Genomic DNA, 20,566 nt, shown 5'->3' with positions numbered 1-20,566 from the left:
AGTAACTCTGGAAATTAAAATTTCAGTAAGTCAAATAAAAATCTCAGTAAAAATCCTTACCAATAAAATGGATCACATGGAAAACAGAATAATTAGACATAAAGATTAAGCCAGAGGCTATGGATCATTTGTGATGACCAACATAAATTTAAATATATATAAAGAGTAGTAAAATATATGAGCTATTTGAGACAGCATAAAAAGACCAACTTCATGACTTATGGACACAGAAAAAGGAAAATGCTATGTTAAAGACGTTAAAAAATGTATTCAGTATAATAATGGAAGATAATTGTCCAATCCTAGGGAAATAGATGAACATCAAAATAAAAGAGGCATACAGAACACCAAATAGGTAGAACCAGAAAAGGAATTCCTCACATTATACTAAAGACAAAACACTAAAATTTCAGAAAAAAAAAAAATAAAACACATTAAAAGTGTCAAGAGAGAAGGACCAAGTCACACATAAAGGCAGGCTTATCAGAGTAAGTGCTGTTTTTCAGTGCAAACTCTAAACATTAGAAGGCCATGAAAGCATACGTTTCAAGTTGTGAAAAAGTCTCCAATACTCACGCAGGTACTATATCCAACAGAACTGGCACAATGTTAGGAGAAAGAAAAACTTTCCATGATTAAAAGTAAGCTAAAGCAATACATAACTACTAGGCCGACGCTGCAGTGGACACTGGAAGGACTACTTTGAATGGTCAAGAATGGTAAGCACTTTCAAGAAGGTATATGGAAAAATGTTTCCAAGACAAGTATTAGTCAAATGAGGGCTTAACAACCATCAAACACTACAAAATCAGCAAAATGGCAGGAATTGAATTAATACAACCTTTCAATAACAATTCTGAAAACCAATGGACTAGACTCGCCCATCAATAGATACAGAATAACTGACTGGATTAGAAAGCACAATCCCTCATTTCACTGTATCCAAGAAACATGCTTCACAATCAAAGACAGACAGACACGTTAAGGTGAAAGAACAGGCAAAGGTATTTCAAGCCAATGGTACCAGGAAACAAGTGGGTGTAGGTACTCTGATACCTGATAAAAACAGACTTCAAACCAACACTACTCAGAAGAGATAATGGACACTTCATACTGATTAAGTAAACAATCCATCAAGAGAACATTACAATCCTAAGCATATTATACCAAACGCAGGTGACACAATTCTATAAAGCAAACACCATGACACTTAGTCACAGATGAACACCACACAGTAATAGTAGATGACTTTAATACCCTTTTCTCACCAAAATAAAAGTTATCTAGTAAACAAACAAACATTAGAGATAAATGACATCATAGATAAAATAACCTAATAGACTTCTGCAGAGAATTCTACCCAAACACTACAAAATACAGTCTTCTAACAGTCCACAAGACGTATTCTAAAACTGACCATTACAGAGACACAAAGCTAGTCCCTACACACACACACACACACACACACACACACACCCCAAAGTAGAATTATCTTTCATTATACTTTCTGATCATGGAAGAAAACTAGAAATCCACAGCAAGAGAAACCACAGAAAATATACAAATTCAAGGAGATTAAACGCTATAAACACTACACTACTGAATAATGACTGGGCCATTGAAGAAATCAAAGGAATTTACACTTTTCTAGAACTGAGTGAAAATTGTGGGGGTAGGTTACCACAACACTCCCAAACCCAAGATACAACAAAGGCAGTCTTTGTAATGCTAAGTGTTCATGACCCAAGATCATGGGGAATCTCAAACCAACAACAATGATGAATCTCATAGCATGGGAAAAACAAGCCCAAACCAGACCCAAACCTAGCAAACAGAATAATTAAGATAAAGGCACAAATCAATGAAGTCAAAATAAACAAAAACAAACAAAACAAAACAAAAAAGAATGAAGAGTTGGTACTTTGAAAAACAAGACTGACAAGCCTTTCAACAAATCAATAGAAGCCAGAGGAAAAACGACTCAAAAATGTAAGACTAGAGATAAAAGAGCAGATTATAATAGATAACAATGAAATGCAGAAAATCCTAAGAATATAACCCCAAACCTATACTCCACAAAATCAGAAATATAAGCAGATAAAATTCTAAACACGTATGACCTACAAAATGATAAAATGAACAAAAATTAAAAATAAAAATGTAAACAGCCATAGCAAGCACCATGATTAAAGTAGTAATAGAAATCCTGTATATGCACTAGAGATGCATCAACCTCTTCCTAAGCCGGCTGCTTCTTCCCTTTGCCTTCCCTTCCTCCACTTGCCCAGGTCCGGCCTGCAGCCTAGGGACTCTTTGTTCCCGAAATCCCTTTGCGGAGTACATTACTTCTCTTTCCCATTGCTCCCATCTGTGCCCGTTACTTCTCCCCTCCTCGGCCTGCAGCCATCTCTACACCCACAGCCCTGGCTCCAGATCAGTGCTCCTTGAACCTGCTTTGACAGCTTTGACTGGTGAGACCCTCCTTTCTTCTATCATCCTTCTGTCTGCCTACTGCCATCTCTGAACCCATAGGCCTAGCTCCAGACCCGTGGTTTAAGAGCTATCTTCCCTGGACAAACTGAACAGCTCACCCACCAGCTTTACCTGGTTTCATTCAGGTCAAGCATCTCCTGCACTGGCCAATCTAAGAAAGGTCAGATTACCACATCAGATATATAACCAAAGAAAGAAGTCCACACGACCAGGTTAAATCACTAAAACAAAAACCACTGGGTGGTCAAGATAGCACGTCTCTCATCAAACCACTAGTCCTATAAAAGTGTTCTGTAATAGGAACCTTGCATGGTCACAGGCACCAGCCCAGACCAGGGACTTCCACTCAAGGGACCCTGGGGCCAGCTCTTCCATCTCCTGGAGATGGCAGGAGGCAAGAAGCTGGGAGGATTCTGTAAATTTTATGACAGACTAAGAGAAATTATCTAAACATCTGAGTAGTGGAAAAAGCTGATTAAAAATTAAAAGCAAAACCAAAAAAATTATAATCTGTAAGGAAGAACTCCAAAAGGTTAATAAATACATAATTGGAGTGTCTATATAAGAGAATGTGATTGGGAAAGGAAAAATGAAAGAAATGAGCCACAATGACACGTTTGCTATTTTTTTTTTTTTTTTTTTTGGTTTTTCGAGGCAGGGTTTCTCTGTGTAGCCTTGGCTATCCTGGACTCACTTTGTAGACCAGGCTGGCCTCGAACTCACAGTGATCCGCCTGCCTCTGCCTCCCGAGTGCTGGGATTAAAGGCGTGCACCACCACGCCCGGCCTACGTTTGCTATTTTTTAAGAGATGACGAAAGCGCGTATGGAGGCACATGCCTACAATCCCATCACTTATGACGCAGAGGCAGGAGGACAGTCAGCTCAAAGTCAATCTGTGCTTTCCAGTGAGTGTAAAAGGTATTCTGGACTACATGGTGAGATACAACTCAAAAGAAGAAGGAAAAAAGAAAGAAAGAAACTTAACTCAAAGAACATGGTGCTCAGCAAACCCCAGACTCTCAGATGAAAATCAACAGCCACAAAAATCCCAGAAAAAGTTCTGAAAAAAATTAACAAACAACGGGAGGGAAGTGCTGTATACACGGAAATGAGAAAGTCAGGTCACTCCAATCAAGAACAGCAGACACCAGTCAAGTAGGCAGCATCTCACGTACTGAGAGGATAAGAAGCTCTCTAAAGAGCAGCCTTTAAAGAGTAAAAGAAAATGATGTGAGGGGAAACCCTAAGTCTGAAGGAAAGAGACCCACAGAGATAGTAAATATCTGGAGAATTAAAAAAGGACAATTCTTCCCTTCTCATACTTTCCAGAAAAGAGAACTTCACAATTATAAATATAAATAAATAAATAACCACAGTGAAAAATTAATTTGGGTCTGGAAAGAGCACATCAAAAGCACAAATGAGGATGGCGCTTGGTCCATTCTCTCTCCCTGTCTTCGCCTTGCTGCCTCATACCTCAGCTCGTCTCATTTCATCCGTTACCTCTGAGTAACTACAAATACAGAACACAAAGCACCACATGTACCACAGATAACAGGAGACATAACTTGAAAGGAAAAAATTAGGAATAAATATAAAGTATATTTAACTTGCAGATAAAATGATATATTTAATATACACAATCATATATGATAGCTAAAACATGATAGGTGAAAACATCCCCTTTTATATTGTTAAATTGAACTTTTAAAATAAAGTTGAACCAGACATTGTGGTGTAATTCTAGCACCCAGAAAGAGGAGGACCACAGCAAGCTCAAGACCAGCATACTCGACACAGTGAGTTCCAGACCAGGCAGGGCAACGCAGCAAGACCTTTCTCCACCAGTCAGTTTCATAAGATCCATATAGACATACAGAAGAAGGTGAACATATTGAGCCATTAATCCCAAAACTTAAACTAGTTACAAAGTCACCAGAAACTTCATTACAACAGAATGTTGAAATGACAAGGTAGAATTAAGACAAGCCTACCAAAAACTAAAACTGTGTACAGACTGAGATGGGGCTCAGATGAGAAGATGAAATGTTGACATTAGTTGCTATTTAAAGGCATAATCCATGAGTTAAGTAAAAGATGCCTTTACATCAAGAATGAACCATCATGTAGTGCAGCCTCTCTAAACAGAACAAGAGTAGTGACAGTGGCAGCAACAGCAACAGCAACAGCAATACTTGTTTTTGCAACATCAGCAGCAGCTGCAGCAAGGAATACAGAAAAATTGCAGAAGAAAAACAACTGGTTCATTACACCAAGAGCAAAGTGCGGTCCTAAAGATGTGCATACATTGTTTCATTTAATCCCAATAACAGCCTTCCAAGTGGGTGCTTTTACTATCTTTTCCTTATAGAATACATAAGTCACAAAGAAGTACCTGCTGAAGGTTTCACAACAGAAAGGTAGAATGCCTAGATTCACTCACGCTCACAAGTTTGTGTCCCGCTAATAAGGTTACTTGGCATGGAGTGGCTTTTAGATGATGGCTCATATATTCTAAATTGCTCAACACATAAAGAGAACTCAAACGAAGAAAAGAAGACACATTCTCTAAATAAACCTTGTGGTTTAAATTTTCTCTGGGAGGACAGCCTGGCATAAGTGGCAAGAGAAAGGGGTAGGTACCATTTGCAGACTCATCACCTCTGCACACTAGTGAGAGCATGCCACCCCTGCCATGCCTGGTGCTTGAAGATGCCTTCTATTGACTACTACTTATTTAATTGGCCTTACAGAATCTCAATGGAAGGTTTCATTGCAAATTTTGTTGTTTAAATGTTTGATCTTTAACAATTCTTTTAATTAACAAAACATTCTCTGGGTATTCTGCTTTTTTTGGTTTTAACTCCACTTCTTTCATAACTTATTTTTCACTCTATTAAAATAGTACTTCCAAAGTCACAATGACATCATTTTTATTTTTCATACAAAGAGCCTTTTATTACCAAATCTCCAGGCTGTTGCATCCTTCACTGGTGGTTTGAATAGAAATGACCCCCATAGGATGTCTCTAGCTGAGCCTCCTTGAAGCTGAGGACACGAAACTGAGAAGGCTACCTTCTAGCCAGGCAGGACCTCGAGTGGTGGAAGGGGAACACCAATCTACCTACAAAACCTTCAAACCAAAATCTACCCTGCCTACAGGATAGTTAGAAACAAAAATAGAGACTGAGGGAATGACCAACCAAAGCCTGGTACAACCTGAGACCCACCCACCCCATGGGAGAGAGCCAACTCCTGACACCAATAACAATACTCTGCAGACAGGAACCTAACTTAACTGTTCTCTGAGAGCCCAGCAGCAGCAGCAGCAGCAGCTGATCAAATCACAGGCAAGCGTCAGGGAGTGCTGTGGAAGAGTGGGAGGGAAGGTCAGAAGGACCTGGAGTGAACAAGAATGCTGCAAAGATATGAACTAACATGGACCCATGGGGGCTTGCAGAGACAGAAGCACCAACCAAAAGGCATGCATGGACTGGACCCAGGCCCCCCACACATATGTAAATGATGGGCAGTTTGATTTTCATGTGGGTCCCCTGGTAATTTGAGCAGGTGCTGCTATGACATGGACTCTTTTGTCTGCTTTTTGTCACTTTACCCTTAACAGGCTGCCTTTCCTGACCTCAGTGAATGAGGAAGAGCTCAGTCCTGATGTTGACTTGGTGTCCTGGACTGGGCTGGAAGGTGGGGCTCCTCTTTCTGAGGACAAGGTGAAGAGGAATAGGCAGAAGAGGGTGGGAGGGAGGGACACGGAGGAAAGCAGGGAGGGATCTACAACTGTGATGTATGTAGGAAATAGCCCCACACACTCATGTGTTTCAATGCTTGGCCACAGGGAATGGCACTATTAGGTGTAGCCTGTCGGAGGAAGTTTGTCACTATGGAGGCAGGCTTTGAGGTCATATATGCTTAAGCACACCCACACCCAGTGTCGCACAGTTTCTTCTGCTGCCTGTGGATCAAGTATAGAACTCTCAGCTCCTTCTCCAGCACCATGTCTGCCTGAATGCTGCCATACTTCCTGCCATGGTGATAATGGACTAAACCTCTACAACTGCAAGCCAGCCTCAATGAAATGTTTTCCTTTATAAGAGCTGCCGCCGTCATGGTGTCTCTTTAGAGCAATAGAAACCCTACCTAAGAATTCACAGTTGGGCAACACACAGAGAAGCTTGCTATTTTCACCTCTTCTTCCACTAGCTTGGCCTTCTGTGATGGCAGCTGTTCCTGCTGGTCTCCTGGACCTCGGGAAATGTTTTTCTAGTGTTTCTGCATTTGTCCCATTCTTCTGCTCACTAAAGGTGGCCATTCTCCCTGAGGGAGTCCTCCGTTCATCCTCACTACCTATATCGTGTGCCTCTGGTGGCCTTAACTGTGTTCGGCTGTAGCTTTCCATGTAAAGGAATCACAGTTCTGTCTTCAGGCCATAGCTCTTCTGTGTCCGCTGTCACCTCAGCACCTCCAGTGACACATGCCTACAGAGTATTGAATTCAAGAATCATTATAATCAGTACACACTATGCTAAGTTGGGTTCTGTGCCTTAGACCCCTCTTTTGCCCTCCTTCTCAATGTCTCCGTGACTTACCAAATGTCATCCCAGCAGGACTGGGCTTCATTTGCAACCCTGCTGTTCCTGATCTGACACTTCTTCATCAACACTCACAATAACTGGTACAGTACCTTCTTTACCCTTTTCCAACTTTCACCATACTAATCCATTTGAGAACCACTGCAATTTAACTGCCTCAAGTGCAGCCATGAAAATTTCATTATCTACTAAAACCTCCAGAGGGCTTTGTCTTGTTGACAGCAATATGTATTTGTGACCAACACTCTTTTCTTCCCCATGACATAGCAGCCAAGCATGTAGAAGCTCTAGTTAAACACAAGCCTTCCTTCGCCCTCCCTGTCTTCAGCTGCCTATTAAAATACAGTACAATTCAACTCCTGGCTCAAACATCACTTCCTCCTTAAAATCCACCACAAACTCTTCTGACAGAAGCAACATCTCCTCCACTATATGCTACCATGTTTCCTCCTCTCCCTTGCTCTTCAGTTGCTTTGCACATCTTTCCTAGAAATAAAATGTAAAGTTTGAGGGTCTTCTCGTGTATATTGAAAAAAATACTCTATAGTCATATTTTTAAAATATTAATATACTTTGACAAATTGATTAGTCACTTATTTACTTTATATTGTAAAAATGAATGTATGCATGCATAAATATATATTATGTATATTTTAATTTATTTTATATCTTTGAAAATCAATCTTATGCTTTCTCAGTAAATTAGGAATAGTGCTACCTCAAGACCCAGCTATACCACTCCTGGGCACAAACCCGAAAGATAATCCACCATATAGCAAGGAGATTTGACCAACTATGTTCATAGTAGATTTATTCATAATAGCCAGAATCTGGAAACAACCTAGATGTCCCTCAACCAAAGAATGGATAAAGAAACTGTGGTACATTTAGACAATGGAATTTCAAATACTCTTCTCACAAAAAGTATATTACATAATGTATCAGCTACAGTGAAGGCCAATTAGGCAGATGGATGTAACTAGTAAGGCTATAAAAATAATAGACAGTAAGAATGGTGGAATTAAGAAGATAAATTACAAGTAAGCAGATAGAGAAGGTGTGAACACACTCATTCTAAAAACTGCAATTACCTCTATCTCCTGACAACCAGAATCTGAAAGTCAGGAAAAAGGTCCCACAACACACCCCTGCTCCCTGGAGCTGGGGAGCACAAGACAAGAGAGACAACACTTTAAAATCTTTAACTGCGAAGCCAACCTGGTCTGCACCATGACCTGGTTTGAGCCCAGATAACTAACCTCTTTCTCCTGTGCACCACATGCACGTAGAGTCTGAAAACTCCCATCCCACAATATCAGCTGTGTTAACTATTAGGTACAGGGAGGCAGCTCAATCCTACCTCTTTCTCGTGCATCCGAGAGAGAAAATGATCATCGTGAAGGCTGCTGGACTTTCTCAGGCTGACCTTTGGAGTCATCTGTAGAACCAGTAAGAGTTATTTAAACTTCCCAGAACTAGTTTAAGAACTCTTTAAAGACAAACTAATAAAGTATCTAAAGATCACTTAAAAATAATGTTTGCTTTGCAGAAAAAAAGTGATTCACTTACTTCTAAGCAGACTATTATGCTCCTTGATGTGAGCCAACATTATCTTATATTTTTAACACTTCATATTTTATTTAATGATACCTGTCCCTAGAAAAAGTCCAGTAGAACCATCACCTACCAGAGAAACTGGGAGAGGCTTCTGTCTCAGGTACCGAGGATTTTCAATCTGGAAAATTACAATAAAGACATTAATTCTGGAGTTGTTTGAATAAAATACATTTTTCTATGTGAAAAAAATCTTCTGTGTATCTTTGATGCTTATTTTCTATAGTAACATATACATTTCAGTAAACCTCCAACAAATAAAATATATAAAATATACTCCTTTCTGTGTCTTAATGCACCTTTGTGTCCTCTACCTAAACGCCTGATCTCATCTAAAGATCTTCACCTCAGATTCCATATTTCCAAAACCCTGACTGACTTACAATACCAGAACTTGAGCCCCTCTGCCTGTTTGTTTCCCCCTCCCCAACCTTCTAAGCATACAGGTCTTCATTCTTTCCATCTCAATTTAGTCACTATACCCTGGACATACTAGAGACACAGCACTTAACTCTAACTAGTAGCACAAGTGAGGACATGTGATCCCTCTGAGATTCTCCCTGAATCTGTCTTTTCAGCTTTGCCATCCCCACTTACACCACATCCCAGGGCACTGAGCAGCTTATTTCACCTTGTAAACACTACCTACTACAAGTTGCTATCACTTCCCCACCTCCTTCAGGACTCAGAATGAGGCTCCATAGGAAAATTAACTCCTACCAGGCTAGCACCACCCTGGATGCTCACCTCTTCTTATGACCTAGAATGCAGTTTCTCAAAAAAAAAAAAAAAAAAAAATGTGGATCCTAAGGCAAAGACTGTGGTTGCCATGTTCCCCACGCTATTCCTAACACCCACTCCAGTGTCTAGGGATGTCCTTAAGGCAAGAGGAGGGAGAGGACCTACACTTGGTCCCCTCGCTCCAGCTCCCAGAGCACCCCGGGTTCACTGTCGCGGCCCTCACACAACACCTTCAGTGTTCAGCACTGTGCTTCCACATACATCTTTGGGCAGACAGAGGACAAGGACAATAGCTCCTCAGCTTTGTAGCTCTGCTGTCTAACACATATTTAATGCCTTTCTGTGAAGTATTTCTTGAATTGTATTATGCTAAATTCTTTATGATTTCTATACCAACTATTTCATTTACAAATAAAATAAAAATTAAAAATTGTTATCAGAAAAGTCTAATTTCTTCACACCATAAACTCACAATTCACTACACCAATAACTACAAAACAAACAAGAATCTTATAACTCCAACCAAAGAAAGTGATTCTTATCCTAAAGTGCTCAATTAGGAGTAAGTGACATGCTTTTTCACATGCATCTTATATAAAAGGCAAAGACAAATAATTAATTAAAGAAAGCAAAGGGAATACAGTACAAAGTCACCATGACTGTATGTTTGGCAACACTGTAGACTGACTGTGTCTAAGTCTGACTTCACTGCTCAGGATGCAAAGCATAACAAGTGGACGGGGGAGTCAACAGTGCATTCCTTGTTGAGGTGGGAAAAGTAACCGAAACACGGAGTCAGGGAGGAGGTGCTCTACGGAAACACACAGCTCTTTATGAACAGGCAGCAACCATGCAGGAAGCAGCAAAATACTCAATTAATACCTGTTGTCTGAAAGTACATGTGTGGAAAGAAGCTGGCATTCTTATTTGGGGACACAAAAAGTGAGCCCTACAGACGCACACAAACCAACACATACACCCTATTCGTGAAGCAGATTTAAATACAAGGGAAACAGGAAGACAAAAAATAATTCTCAAAGATGCTCAAGCTCTAATTAAGTTTAGACTTAAAACCCAAAGCCAAGGAAACCATCTGTGATTTATTTTTGCCCAGCTCTACATTTATAAGCAGGACACAAAATGTTGGTTTAGTTCATTACAATGCAGCATTTCAACTATACAGAAGTAAGTCTCATGCCACCCCCTTCATCTTTAAAAGCATTAAACAAAGAAGTTAAGTACTTCTATTATTATGAATTATTTTTCAAACTGGCAAATAAAGAGAAATGTCTACTCTAATTCATAAAAACAACAAAAAAACAGTGAAAACTGTAACTATATTCTGTTGTTATTCGTTTATAATAAACTGAGTTTGAGAAGTATTTAAAGAAAAGCATGTTCTTGAGTCTATTTAGGGAAAATAAGCAATCTATTTTCTGATTTTGTAACAACAGCCAGATGTGCTTTGAAGTCGGCTATTCCCACTTTGTAATGCACAGGCAGCATGGACTTGGATGCAGCAATCTGTAAACAGTCTTAGGGCTGACTTCTTTCATGCTCTTTCAGAAAGCCTCTTGTTCTCTCAAAATCCATCTAGAACAAATGCCAAAAAAAAAAAAAAAGAAAAGAAAAGAAAAAAGAGTATCTAGCATGGAAGCTACAGCAGACTCATGTGAAACACTGATGTAGATGAAAATACACAGAAGCAAAGCCCCAAGCAAGTGGCTTCCAGCAGCAGGAGGCCATCGGGCATGTGCACGTGTGTTTCAGAAGCAAACAGAGCAGCAAGAGTAAAGTATACGATGCTTTAACCAGGCAGTCACACAGACAGCTAATGCTCTCTGACGAAAACTAGCTTTTGATGTTTTATTTTGTTTAGGATTTTAGCAGGCACACTGGATTACAAATTGTTTTTTGTTGGTTTATGTTTTCAAATTATTCAGGTTTTTGCTAAATTGTCATAAGCAAATGCTTTCTGACAGACAAGTAGTGAAGAGAAGTTATTTCCAGAAAAGTTAAAAAGCATTTTATCAGATATATGAACTTTAGAGGGAAACACATTATCAAACAATATATTACCACTAAAATAGTGGTAATATCTTAGTAATACCACTAAAATAACACTTTTAAATTATATCTCCACAGGGATGAAGGGAGCAGCAGGAGATTGAGCTTTCAATGTTGCCAACTGTGCTTCAAGATTATATTTTATTGGCATTTTAGAACTCAATATTTGGGGCCACCAAGATGGTTCAGTGGGTAAAGGTTGCTGCTGCCAAATCTGATGGCCTGAGTTCAATCCCTAAGACCCACATGACAGAAGTTGTCTTGTGACCTTCACAAGCGCGCGCGCGCACACACACACACACACACACGCATACACACATATACACACATACAGCAGAAATAATTCTATATATGAAGACTCGTTCACTAGTTAAGCCAAAATATTTCAACAATCGTCTAACAGGCTGAAGCAACATACAGGCCGTCTAACAGGCTGAAGCAACATACGGAACACCATCCAGTGGCACAAGGAAAAGGGAAAACACATCAAATGATATAACACAGCAGGAAATGCGTTGTCTGCTGCTTGTGAGACAACAGGAAAAGAAAGTTCTGTGCACTGGTTCCAAAGGGCTAAGTGTTCACTTCTGGTTTTGTGTTCGCCTGGTTAGGCTTTTTGTTGTTGTTTGATTTTTTTTCCTTGAGGTTAAATATGGGATCATGAGTGGATCTTTGATTCTCAGTACCACTTTGGACACAGCACAGACTTTTATCAATGTTCACAATTCCTATTTAATGTTTACTTTTGGCTTGAATAACCACTTTTACACAGAGCTATTTGATACTGATACTTTTCATATTTTTTCAGGTAAAAGCATGAAAAGGAAACCACTCTCTTAATGGTAATTTCTAGTTTTATTTAAATAGTCACACACTGAAAATGTATTTACTTCCTAACAGATTAGCTTTCACTACATGACTATACAAAAATAAATCCCTTGGTCTCTGTCATCTCTTTTTAAAACAAAACATTGGTAATTTCTACTATCTCAAAACTAGTTCTCTTTTTGGTGTTTTATTTATTGACTGTAAGTAAAGGGTGTTCTAAAAAATATTGTGTGTGCATGTGTGCATGCATGCATAAGTGTGTATGTGTGCCTCAAACTCACGGTAATCCTCCTGCCTCAGCTTCACAAATGCTAGGACTTGTTGTTTTACAACCCTGGCTATTTCTTTCTAAAGGAAACTCCAAGTGAATTAATGATTTTTAAAAGGAAAAATTCTACATGCATAAACAAAAATTAATTTTTCTGAAAGGCTTCCAGGTTTTTCAGGCATAAAATATGAAAAGTACATGTGTAGCTCAGGAACACAAATGAGTTGTTGTGTTTTTCTTCAAATAATAAAAAGAGAAGAGAGTACTTCATTTCATGGCGGACTACTCAGTATAAGCTTCAGAAAACATTTCCTCAAATTATGCAAGTCAAGACCCTACAGTTCTTCGAGTTTTAGCAAATCCATTCCATAGTACTAACTGCCTGAGTTTGCCTTCTATTTCTGTGATAAACATCATGACTAAAAGCAACTGAAAGAAGAAAGAGTTTATTTACCCTTACAGTTGTAGTCTATCACGAACAGCTCCATTAGATGCATCAGATAAACCAACTATGGCTGGAGTTTCTCTAGTGGAAGATGTTTAATTGCAAGTTCACTGTATTTAATAGCTGTAGAACTATGTAGATTTCCCTTCTTAGTGAGTTTGTAGTACTGAAGGGCTCTGTCCTATTTATCTACAGTCAAACTTATGCCCACAGGTTTATCTGCAGTAATTCCTTATTTGACTTCGAGCATCTGTAGGGTCTGTAGTCTGTCTCCTCTTTTAGGGATAATATTGGCAAGCTTATTTTTTATTCTTAGTCAACCTACATAAATGCTTGTTGAGTTTATTTGTCATTTAAAGATGCAGCTGTTAGTTTCAGTTATTCTTTTCCTAATGCTTTTCTGTGTTCAACCTCATGTTTCTATTTTAATTCTCACTATTTCCTTCATGTGCTTGCTTTGGGTTAATTTGTCCTCTTTGCTCCAGTTTCTTTAGACAATTTAATGACTTAGGGCTTTGTTCTTTCTTGCTTGCTGCTTTCATAATTCTTTTCTTTCAATATGTTTACTGCAATGTGTCTATGCATAAATACGTGTTTAGCTCTACTTAAAGGACAGTGGGTACTATGAATGGCGTCTCTTTGTATGTCTTGTGTGTGTTCTCCAGACCTAATGACAGATGCTGATTCCTCTGCCCAGAAGTAACTGCTGTTACTTATTTGTTTAATTATTTAGTAGATTTCATTTTGTTTGGTTTTGTTTTTCAAGACAGGGTTTCTCTGTGGAGCACTGGCTGTCCTAGACTGCTTTGTAGACCAGGCTGGCCTCGAACTCACAGAGATCTGCCTGCCTCTGCCTCCCGAGTGCTGGGATTGCAGGTGAGCCCCACCACACCCGACTTCAGTTAGTAGCTTAATGAAACTATTTCTATATTGTTTGGTTCCCTCACATTGTAAAGACTTGGTGTCACTCTTCAGTAGGTACAACCTTGGCCATACACATAATCATTGCTGGATGACAATGACTTTAGCAGGGCTATCACTATTTAGGTGTTTCCGTTCCTTGTTTGTGTTAGGCTGTCTATCTAGTTTGGTTGACCATCAAAATCTCCACTGTTTTCTTGAGATGGCTTAGGTCTGACCTTCTCTACACCGTTCCCAGTGCATGGAGTCTTTGGGGAGAACTCATCTTACTGCTCTGGGCTGCCTGGTCCCTGGACCTGACCTGGGCCACTGTATGGGCACTGTGCAGATACGGACCTCAGACCTTCTCAGCTTGCCACCCGTGGTGGGCATCTGCTCGATGAATGGAAGTCTCTGTTCTATAAATGGAGGCTGATTGAAGAAGGGCCTATAGCCCATTGCCCATCACTCAGCTACATTTCCCAGAGCTTATCCTTTTAACTCAGACTTCAAAGAGCTGTAAAATGCTGACAGCGGGCCATTCCCTAGGACAAACAGTATCTCTCGATTGAAAACTGAGAGAAGAGTTTTTGATCTTAGCCATTCTGATAGGTATAAAATGGAATCTCAGTGTCGTTTTGATTTGCATTTCTCTGATGACTAACGAGGACGAGCATTTCTTTAAGTGTTTCTCGGCCATTTGATATTCCTCTGTTGAGAATTCTCTGTTAAGTTCCAAGCCCCATTTCGCAATTGGGTTGTTTGATTTTGTGGTGTTTAATTTCTTGAGTTCTTTATATATTTTGGATATTAAACCTTTGTCAGATGAAGGGTTGGTGAAAATCTTTTCCCAGTCTGTAGGCTGTCGCTTTGTTCTACTGACAGTGTCTCCTGCCTTACAGAAGCTTCTCAGCCTCATGAGGTCCCATTTATTAATTGTTGACATTAAGGCCTGGGCTGTTGGTGTACTGTTCAGGAAGTTGTCTCCTGTGCCAATGTGTTCCAGGCTCTTCCCCACTTTTTCCTCTAACTGAATTAATGTCTCTGGTTTTAAGTTGAGGTCTTTAATCCACTTGGACTTGAGTTTTGTGCATGGTGACAAATAAGGGTCTAATTGCATTTTTCTACATGTAGACATCCAGTTAGACCAGCACCATTTGTTGAAGATGCTATCATTTTTCCATTGAATAGATTTGGCTTCTTTGTCAAAAATCAAGTGAGCAAATGTGTGTGGATTCATCTCTGGGTCTTCAATTCGATTCCATTGATCCACCGGCCTATTGCTTTGCCCGTACCATGCTGTTTTTATTACTGTTGCTCTGTAGTACAGCTTGAAATCAGGTATGGAGATTCCTCCGGAGGATCTTTTATTGGCTAAGATCAAAAACTCAAATGACACCACGTGTTGGCGAGGATATGGAGAGAGAGGAACACTCCTTCATTGCTGGTGGGAATGCAAACTAGTACAACCACTTTGGAAAGCTATCTGGCGCTTTCTCAGAAAAATGGGAATAGGGCTTCCTCAAAACCCAGCTATCCCACTCCTTGGAATATACCCAGAAAATGCCCTATCACACAACAGGGACATATGCTCAACCATGTTCATAGCTGCTTTATACATAATAGCCAGAACATGGAAACAGCCTAAGTGTCCCTCAGTAGAAGAATGGACTAAGAAACTGGTATATTTATATGATGGAATACTACTCAGCTATTAAAAACAAGGAATTCCCGAAATTTGTGGACAAATGGATTGATCTAGAAATTATTATAATGAGTGAGTTCACCCAGAAGCAAAAAGAGACAAATGGTATATACTCACTTATATCAAAACACTAGTCCAAGGGATACGTACCATGAAAAACTTTACTTACCAAGAAAGTGGGTGAGAGGAGAAGACATCCTATTGAGACTTTAGGCGAGAGTAACATGGAAGAATAAGGAAATAGTAGGACCCACAGGGTCCTGGAAACCTACAAGAAGAACTTTATGACAGGCAGATCTGGGTCCTGGGGTCCTCCTCAAATTAAGGCACCAGCCAAGGAGAATATAGGCAGTAAGCTTCGAACCCCTACCAAGACCTAGCCGACGAACATGACACTCTCCACCGTTGAGTGGAGAGTGAGATCTGACTCTCACAGGAACTGTGGTGCCCCTTTTCTGACCACGTCCCCTGGATGGGAAGGCCTGGCGGCACCCAGAGGAAGGATAGCAAGTTACCAAGAAGAGACTCGATATTCTAAGAGCATATATAGGGGGAGGAGGTCTCCCTCAATCACAGACATAGGGGAGGGGAGAAGGGGTGACGTGGGAGGGAGGGAAGAATGGGAGGAAACGGGGGAAGGGCTAACAATCAAGATAAAAAATTTTTTTTAAAAAGAAAGAAAATTGAGAGAAGAGAGAGAACTCCTATCTTCTTGGTCACACCCAGTGAGGACGGCACTTCCTTAAAGCTGAGCTGCAGGGACGGGGAGAATGAAAGTAAGTCATGGCCCAAGCGCCACAGAATTTTGCTGTTCTTAAAAAGCAATAATTGGTCGAGTGTGGTGGCACACACCTATAATTCCAGCACTTGGGAGGCAGAGGCAGGCAGATCACTGTGAGTTCAAGGCCAGCCTGGTCTACACAGTGAGTCCAGAACAGCCAAGGCTACACAGAGAAACCCTGTCTCAAAAAACAAAAACAAAAACAAAAAGCTATAATTGGTTTTCTTGAATAAGTCTGTAATCATTTGCTCTGTGTCCTTAGGATTATTTCCAGTTATTGTTAGTATTTTGTATCACCTGTGTTTGCTTAGTTAGAGAGCAGGTCTGTACATATCCTGACGCTGCTAATTCAAGAGCTAAGACTCCTCTACCTTCTGTCCTGTCCTAAGTAGTCTATGCTATACATTTTCCATGAAGATCTATGTTAGCTAGATCCCACAAATCCTGTCGTCACTTTTAATTAAGTTAAAACATTTTCTAATTATTTCTGGATTGTTCAGAAGTATGCCAAATTATTTAATTGCCAAATATTTGTGGAACTCCCAGATATGCTTTTGATTTTAAGACACAGTACAATATAGCAGAGACTGACTTCACACTCAGTCCAGCTGATGTGGCCTAGAATGATAGGATCTCAGATGATCTTGGGCGTTTAACCCTCCAGCCTTCACTGCTGGAGTGCTGGCACTGTAGGCATGCACTCCCATGCCCAGGTTTATGCTTTGCTGATAACTACACCCAGCTGTGCCCAAAAAGATGGGCGTCCTCTTTCTTCCCTCAGTTTACAATCAAGCTGTGTGGATGCTAGTTGAGAGCTCTAGCCACTGAGAGGCCCTAGCCAACTTCATTTCTCTCATTGATCTATAAGTTGATTTCTTTTTCTGAGGGGTCTTAACTACCAGCATTATAGTCGGGTTGTAAGACTCAAAAATGTTCATGTGGATGGTTTGCTTCTCAGTGGAAAACTGGCAGGTTTTAGAGACACAAGTTCCATCGCCCCTTCTGTGGAAAACAGTTGTGATGTCAGTTCCATTGCTTGTGTCATTACAAAACTGTCATGGAGATAGCATCCAGGACTAGATCAATAGTTTGGATTATAATTCAAGCCTCTAAAATTTCACTATCATATTTCTGACTGTGTTCCTAATAAAGATACCTTGGAGTAAGGCCAAAGCTTGTATTATTTTATACAAAGAATTCTCGTCTCTCCTCTTTCCCAGATACCCCACACATTAGCACTGAACATTTCTTTCCCAGTCCCACATGACAGAATGCTGAACTCCATGAAAATTTGTGTCACCTAGAATATCATAGGGCTCCATTGACTGAGCACTCTCGGGGCCTAGTGATGAGGGCAAATACATGTAACCCACATTGCAGTATTCTTTGTGTACCAGAGACACCTTCCCAGGTTTATACTGACAGACAGGCCCAGTCAGCTGCCACCATGACACAAGGCTGTTTTAAGTCAGGTTGCAGGACCAGGAAAAGAAAGGAAGGAAGGAAGCATTGTTATTGGCTCTCCCTGTTTGTTTCCTAGACCTGTAGCCAAAAGATTGGTCCCTCTGTGTTTTGTTTTTGTTTTTGTTTTTGTTTTGCCATCTAAGCCTGCCACAAAATTCCCCAATTTGCCTCCCAGGAGTCAAAGGAGAAAATTAAATATGCAGACAGGCATCTAGGACACCTTCCCCGCTGTGTCAGCCAGCCTGTGCTCCTCTCCATCAGACTGCTTTGTTTACTTTTCAGCATCCCCAGGTGGCAGCTTGCTCTGTCTGTCCAGAGTTTTCAGTTGCAGGAGCCAAGCTGCATTGTAGAGTGAAATGAAGTTTATATTTATTTTTTAAATAAATTAATATTAATTTCTCAAATAAAATTCTGAATATAATTTCATTTCCCAAATGCAGGCTTGGGAAACTACTATATTTTTATGCCTATGTTTGCTTTATGAGTAATAAATATTTAATATAAAAATTATAAAACATAAATGTTAAGAAAACAATCATTCACATTTTCCACATAGAAATTATCTTAATATTATGAGCACATATTTCCAGACAGTTTTAAACTTTCAGGGACTTTATCTTACCAAAATGTTAATTTTTTGCATAAATGACCCTAAAACTCTCATTAAGATGACTTCTCCTACTCACAAAATCTGATATATTTATTCATTCAGGGAACGTCACAGGAAAAAGAGAAGTCTAATATATCAACAAGTTCAATTTGGTTTTTCCCTAAAAACCAGGAAACAGGTTTCTAACATAATTGGAAAAAAAAAAAAAACCAGATTGCCCAAATCAGACTGTAGCAGAGGCGATGTGGTCCTTGGTGAGCACTTCCCAAGGGGCTCTATGAACTGACCCCAGGCACGTCCTTCTCAGGCCCTTCTGGGAGACTGCTGCAGGGTACAAAAGGGACAAAGAGGGAAAGCCTGAGCAAAATGAGAGCATCAGGGAAAAGACAACAAAACTCTGAATGAATGGTCTCAAATACTATCAGTTCAATCCCAATGTGAGAGTAACTAATAAATTTTAAGATGAGAATTGATCTTCTAACAGAAAGCTATTCTTCTTTTAAACTCACAGTAATAACCATGATTTTAGTGCTACAACTCAAAACCCTCGTACAGGGGAAGCTTTTAACACTGTCAGCACAGTAATTTCCCCCATACACCTCTATCCACAGAAAACAGGAAAGGGAGGCAGGGTACCTGCTAATTTGTATTATGACAGTAACTGCCATTGGTTGTTATGGGTCCTCCACTGACAAAAGAAGATTCATAAACATATTCTAGACACCCATAAGACAGTATTGGTGCTAGAGAGGTGGCTCAGCAGTTAAGAGCACTGGCTGCTCTTCCAGAGGCCCTGGGTTCAATCCCAGAACTGACATGGCAGCTCACAACCACCTGTAATGACCTGACCTGTATTTCTACACCTGGTTTATCTGGATGCTGTTGCTATGTTGTAATGGAGATGGAATGCTTAAGAATTCAAGCCTAATTTGAAGAATGAGCATCAATCTCAACGAGGATTCAAATAAACAGATGACGAAGTACAAAAATAAGTTAAAGATCTGGGAAGAAATTTAACAGCAAGGACAAGAAATCAAAAAGGAGATCTGAACTCTGAAAGAAAAACTTAAGATGTGAGAAGCCAATATAAAATCAAAGAGAACTCCATGGACAACACCACCAACACACTGACCAGGCAGAAGAAAGAATGTCTAGAATTTATGATAAGGTAAGGTTATAGAAACATAATATTCATATAGCAATAAAGAAAAGACTAAGCAATCACAAGCAAGACTGTACAAAACTAAAGGCTGAAAGGTAAAATATTTTTTAAATGAAAGATAAAACTTTCATTACTACTTTCAAAAAAAACCTCTACTTGAATACTGTACTAGGAAAATTTAGCATATTCCTGAGAAAAATAATATATTTTGAAAAAAAAAAGTACTTAACAAATTCTAGAAAATCAATTTATAGAATACCAACTGCATCAAAAGGAAGGTGCTGCCAAGGACGGCAGCAATGTGAAGAACGCAGCCTTACCTCACAGCACAGATCAATACTAGCTTCTAGCTGTTCCTTTATAGGACCAAGAAAGCACAGCTATGCAGACATTCACAGATGAAACTGAAATCAAAACAAACCCCAAGCTTTCCAAACTCAATAGTTTATTTCACGCTGATCAAGAGATACAGGCTAGCCTGATTAATGTATACACATTATAAATCTAGAAGAATGTAAGGACTTTCTATTTTATATAATACATAAATTTGTTGAATAACAAAATGGTAAAACAAATTCTCAAGCAGAACTAGTTTTAAAGAATTACATCAAAATATTTTAGATATTTAAATTTTTTCTTATATGAATGATTTAATCCTCTGAACACTTAAATAATCACAAAAAAGCACTACGAAATGTACATCGAAAGCTCCAAATGGCTCAGGGCAAAGGCAGGTTTAAATGGAAAGCACCAGGGTTTCACTCTGCTCTTTGATGTTGCTCTCTGGCAGAGCCATCTGCCCTTCCATGGGGGTTTCCTGTGCTCACCTCCTTCCAACAGCAACATCCCCTGCACCTTCAAACATGAAATGTTTTCCTTT

The 20,566-nt window shown here is 39.7% G+C and overlaps 1 protein-coding gene across 1 annotated transcript in view; it reads right to left on the bottom strand.

Moving 5' to 3' along the window:
* Positions 1-20,566, bottom strand: part of Cep112 (centrosomal protein 112) — a 444,738-nt gene that overhangs the window by 385,650 nt on the left and 38,522 nt on the right. Inside the window, exons 6-7 of the mRNA XM_051158947.1 lie at positions 8,789-8,836; positions 8,462-8,539 (exon numbers count right to left, since the gene is read on the bottom strand). Of these exons, the coding sequence (XP_051014904.1) occupies positions 8,462-8,539; positions 8,789-8,836 (126 nt within the window). The remainder of the gene's footprint in view (positions 1-8,461; positions 8,540-8,788; positions 8,837-20,566) is intronic.

Source organism: Acomys russatus, chromosome 16 (assembly GCF_903995435.1).
Source record: "Acomys russatus chromosome 16, mAcoRus1.1, whole genome shotgun sequence".
Taxonomy (NCBI): domain Eukaryota; kingdom Metazoa; phylum Chordata; class Mammalia; order Rodentia; family Muridae; genus Acomys; species Acomys russatus.
The sequence above is the reverse complement of the archived record's forward strand: the minus strand, read 5'-3'. Positions and strand labels throughout refer to the sequence as shown.